Source organism: Pteropus vampyrus, unplaced genomic scaffold (genome assembly GCF_000151845.1).
Source record: "Pteropus vampyrus isolate Shadow unplaced genomic scaffold, Pvam_2.0 Scaffold251, whole genome shotgun sequence".
Classification (NCBI taxonomy): domain Eukaryota; kingdom Metazoa; phylum Chordata; class Mammalia; order Chiroptera; family Pteropodidae; genus Pteropus; species Pteropus vampyrus.
The window spans coordinates 627096-632161 of NW_011889032.1; the positions used below are offsets into that span (position 1 = coordinate 627096).

At 44.8% G+C, this 5066-nt stretch overlaps 1 protein-coding gene across 1 annotated transcript in view; it reads right to left on the minus strand.

Annotated features, from left to right (window-relative positions):
• Positions 1-848: 848 nt before the first annotated feature.
• SEZ6L (seizure related 6 homolog like) overlaps positions 849-5066 on the minus strand; it is an 88003-nt gene continuing 83785 nt past the window's right edge. Inside the window, exons 14-16 of the mRNA XM_011374653.1 lie at positions 4883-4994; positions 3404-3506; positions 849-878 (exon numbers count right to left, since the gene is read on the minus strand). Of these exons, the coding sequence (XP_011372955.1) occupies positions 849-878; positions 3404-3506; positions 4883-4994 (245 nt within the window). The remainder of the gene's footprint in view (positions 879-3403; positions 3507-4882; positions 4995-5066) is intronic.

Sequence of the window (5066 nt, forward strand, 5' to 3'; positions counted from 1 at the left end):
CTGTGGATCTATCTTCACAGCTTTGTGGGTAGCCTTGCTGAACAAGGTGATTGATTCTGGCACTTGTAGCCTAAATTAGCTGCTCCTTCAGCGTTGAAGGAGGGTCAACAAAAAGAACATTTTATTAACTTGATTCCCTCACCCAGTGTTCCCCCTCACCCAATTCTTCATCGGAACTCCAAAATTTCTCATCCTGTCTGAAAATTTTTCTTTGCCATTTATCAGCTTCCCAGAAAGAAAAACCTTTTCTTATTTTGCCAGCATCCAGTAAGATAAAAGAGAATGTTTATGTAACACCCTTGCTGCCTTCGGAAGGACCAGGGGAGGCTAGATGTGGCAAGACTCTTTGGAAGCTGGGAAAATTGGAAGAGCAAACCCAGGATTTGTTTGGGAGCAGACCTGTTTAAGTATTCATGCGAAATTCCAACCCTACCTAATCTGGAGACTTAGCTTTGTACTAAAAACACCATGGGCATGGATCCCAAAGATGCATGCAATTTGATGCAGCCATAGCATGGCACTACTGATGAGAGCGACCCAACCTGTTTTTGCTTTTCTTTCCCTTCTGCTGCTGTGTTTGCCATTTGGTAGGCCTTCCACCTGCCTTCAGAACTGAGGCTGTAACATAATCTGACTGCAGCTGCAATACATCCAACCACACGTATTTCAATTTTAAATATAATAAATACAGTGAAGAAAACAGCAAGTCTTCAATAAAGAATCTAAAGAAAAGACAGCCGACGCTCTGGGGTTTTTCAATCAAATGCCATATGGTCTCTGGATGAATTTCTTGAGGAGGTTGTAGTTGAATTCACATCTGTACGTTCCTTTCTCAACTGTAGCTCTTTTTAGATAGACACTTCATACTCTCTGGTTTCCTGCAAGCGAGAGAAGCACAGCTCTGTTAAAGTCTGGCAGGAAGGAGTGACCCATTAATGGTCTAGATCTTCACCCCTCCCTGTGTCCACGACATTGGCCATGTGACTTTGCAGTGCCTTCCCCTCTGACCCTGACTTGCTTTGGCCAATGGAGTATAAGGAAATGGGTCGCAAGAGGGGCTTGAAAAGTGCTTGTATGTTTCTGCTTGTGTCTTGCCTTTCTGCTGTCACAATGAGCAGAGCATGCCTGACAGCCTTTAGTCTCAGCAAGAAGATGAAAGCCATGGGAAGCAGAGCTGAGTCCCCCAGCCAATGACTAGAGGATCCCAGATGTGTGAGTGAGCACAGCTGAACCAGGACTAGAACCCAATTGAAACTGCCTGAAAACACTGCCCCCTGACTAGTGAGCAAATTAATGTGTTGCTTTGAGTGACTGAGTTTGGGGGTTGTTTGTTACTCAGCATGATTATAGCGGTAGGTAATTGATAAACTATACTGATAAGTATTAAAAAGGTCTAAAGTGCTGTTTTTCATCAGCTTGACTTTCTTTTAGGATTTGGAAACAAGCTAGAAAGAATGGAAAATAACATGACTTCTTACCAGTGTCATATCTAAAGTAACTACTCTATATGGGTAGGAACCAGTCCAATTTCTCTGATATTCACAGAGTGTGTGTAATATACTCCAGGCCCCCGATCAGAGGAGCAGAGACATATAAGAAGTCATAGGCTTGGCCCTGGAAGAGGTTGCTGTCACATGCTTTAATGGAGGTCTGTAGTTTCTGCTGAGTCAACACAGATATGCTTCATCGTATATGAGAGTGTGGTAGGCAGACTCTAAGGTGGTCCCCGCGGTCTCTATCTCCTGGTATTCATGACCATGTGTGATGCCTTCCTCTTATATGTGGACAGAACCTGTGATTTACTTCTAACCAACAGAATACAGCACAAAGATTCTAGGATGTCACTTCTATGTTTTATATTACATAGGACTGTGAGTCCTATCTTGCAAGGAGACTTTCTCTCTTGTTGGCTCTGAAGAAGCAAGCTGCCATGATATGAGCTACTGTATGGAGAAGGCCATATGGAAAGGAACTGAGGGTGGCCTCTAGATGACAGCCTAAAAGAAACTGAGGCCTTCAATCAAACAACCTGCAAGGAACTGAATGCTGTTGACAACCATTGGAAGTGAATCCTTCCCCAGTCAGGCCTCAGATGAGACCGCAGCCCTGACTGACACCTTAACTGTAGCCCGTGAGCTCTGAATCAGAGGTCCCAGCGAAGATGTGCCTGGACTCTTGATCTACAGAATCTATGACATAATAAATGTGTGTTGTTTTAGGCTCCTAAATTTGTAATAATATTATTACACATCAATGACTAACACAGGAGGTCAGAGGAAGGGGAATGGTGAGGGAAAGTTAGCAGGGACAAAGAATAAGTCAAGTCAATACCCCCCTCCCCATTGGAAAACGACTATACATCATTACACAGGGAATTTGAAGGGTTGTGGCTTTGCAAAGTCATGACCAACCTTCTGGTTCCTCACATATACCTCTTGGCCTTTGCATACGTAGTCCCTTCTCCCTGGCATCTTCTTCAACCACCATCTCAGTTTTACTCACCTTACACGTCTCAGCTTTACATCACTTTTCAAAGATGCCTTCCCCCTCCCCTTACAAGTGTCCCCCATCATATATTCTTATAGCACCCTGTCTGATTTCTTTCATGGTCCTTAAAATTTAGGATTTATTGCAATCAAGATATTCATCGGCATATTTGATCATTTGAGGTTGATGGGGAGGCAGACTAGTATAATGATTAATGCCATCAGATAAGAGTTTGCATCCAGGCTGTGCCTTCTGGCTATGTGCAACCTTGGCCAAATCATTTTTTCCTTTCTCTGAACCTCAATGTCTTTATGGGTCAATCAGAGAGAGTCGAAGAATCTATCACAAAGGGTTCAGAGATGCAAGGATTCAAGGAGATCATACATTGAAGGAGCCTGGCCCATGGTACATATTATTATTATTCTTGTTATTGATATCTATCTCCTTTTCAAGACTGTAAGCTCATTAATGGTGGGACCATGTCTATTTGGTTCATGACTGTGTCCCTAGTACCCAACACAAAGCCTGCCACTCGTATGTGTGGGAATGTTGCACACTGCTGACCTATAAGGAGTAGAGCTCACTAAGGTGTGTGGAAATGCTGCCCATTGTCACCAGGCCACCAGTGGGCTCTGATCCATTTCAGCTGTCTCTCCATGGGTCTTTGGTACAGCCCTTTGTTTCTGTGATCCTTCTGCCAAGAGTAAACAACATTACAGGCTTGTCATTGGCTTGCAAAGAGAGCTGGGTTCTCTTAGCAGTGATTTCAATAGGGATCATGGAGTAAGACAGGACCCCTGGCCATGCCTTTCTGCCAGTGGCATAGTGAGCAAAAGGAAATTACATTTTCGGTTTTGCTGTCAGTGAATTCAGAGCAAAGAGGGCGGCACTGGGGAGAGAAGAGAGACCAACTCACCCCTGTCTCATAAATGGGGTTGTCAAATTCAGTCTCCACGGTGATCTGGCTGTAAGGATGGGAGTACATCAGGGGCAGGCGGAGGTTGGAGTAATAGCGACATCTGGAGAAGAGACGATAAAAAAAAGACGTTACTTCTCCGAGACTAGGAGACACCTTATAATACTTAAGGAGAAGAGTTAGTGCCACTTTACGAGCATTAGCACCTCCACTAATGACAAGGAGGATGTGTGGAAACAGCCTCTTGAAGGTGAGAATCAGTGGGATGAAAGCTGAAATCATAACTGCTCTCAACTTCTAACCCAGTCGGTGACAGTGAAAGCCTCAGTATCCCCGCTTACTGGAGAGGGGGTGGAGCTTAATTTGTTTTCCCTTGAAAAATGATTCAAGTCTCTCTTTAATGCAAAGAGCAACAACAATAATGAGCACGTATTGAGCACCAACTATATACCGTGTTGCCTCAGAGCAGCCTTCCCTGACCACCTATTTAAAGGTACTTCTTCTGTTACCAACACTCTCTCTTTCCTGCACAGTGTTTATCACAGTATGTTATAATTTGTGTGTTTCTCCTCTCCTCCTACTAGACTGTGAGCTCCATGTGAGGAAGGACAGTTTATCTTAGGCAAATGCCTGCCTCAGGGCCTTTGCTCATGCTGTTTCTCTGCCCGGAATCCTCCTAGCTCAGATATCTGCATAGCTTACTTTTGCATTGCTTTCCAGTCCTTACTCAAATGTCATTTCTTTGTGGGGCCTCCTCTGCCTACCCATTTAAGGTGGAACAACTATCCCTACCCCAGCTCCCTTTATCTCCCTGCATTTATCACCTTATAACGTAGTACTTTCTTTTCTTATGTGCTTGTGTCTATTTGCTCCCATTAGAACCTGGGACCCATGATGGCGAAGACTTCCTGACTTCCTTCTGTTGTCCCCAACTCCGCCACAGTAATGTTCCTAGAGCCCAGAAAACCGCCTGACACATAGTAGGTGCTCAATAATTGTGCGTGTGAATGAATTGGTGACTATTGTAGGCATGGTTTAATATCATCCATCTTCATTAAAGGCAAATACTGTGATCCCCAACACCTGTAGCAATGTCTAGTACATATTAGATTGTCCATCTGAATTTGTTGAAAAAGCGAATGAAGGAATGAGTGAATGAAGGAATGAGTAAGTTGGTGTGCCTCGCAATGTGAAATGCCTATCTCTGCCACTAGACCACAGCTTCTTGAGGTCACGGATAGCATCTGTCTTATTTGCTGCTGCATACCCCACACTCCTCCCATGGAGGGTTGGTAGGTGTCTCATATAGATATTTATCCCAGAGTTGAGTTGAATCACACCATCCCTACAATCACATAAATACCACTATCCCCAAGCTACAAGTGGAGACCCTGAAGTTCAGAGAGGTGAAATGCCCAGACCCCAGGGCTCTGGTGGTTGAGCGGATGGCAGCCCTCAACCTGCCCCGAAGCCCCCTACCTGGTGATGTAAATGTAGGCTCCTCCCAGCAGTAAGGAGATGATGAGGACGGGGAGGAAGATAGCCAGTGCCATGTTTCCCCCTTCCAATGATGTCTCGGCTGCCGCTTCTGCTACTAAACACACAAGCCTGTGAGGCCCTCAGGTGTCACATGCTCAACCCACACGGGTACCTGGCTCCCATG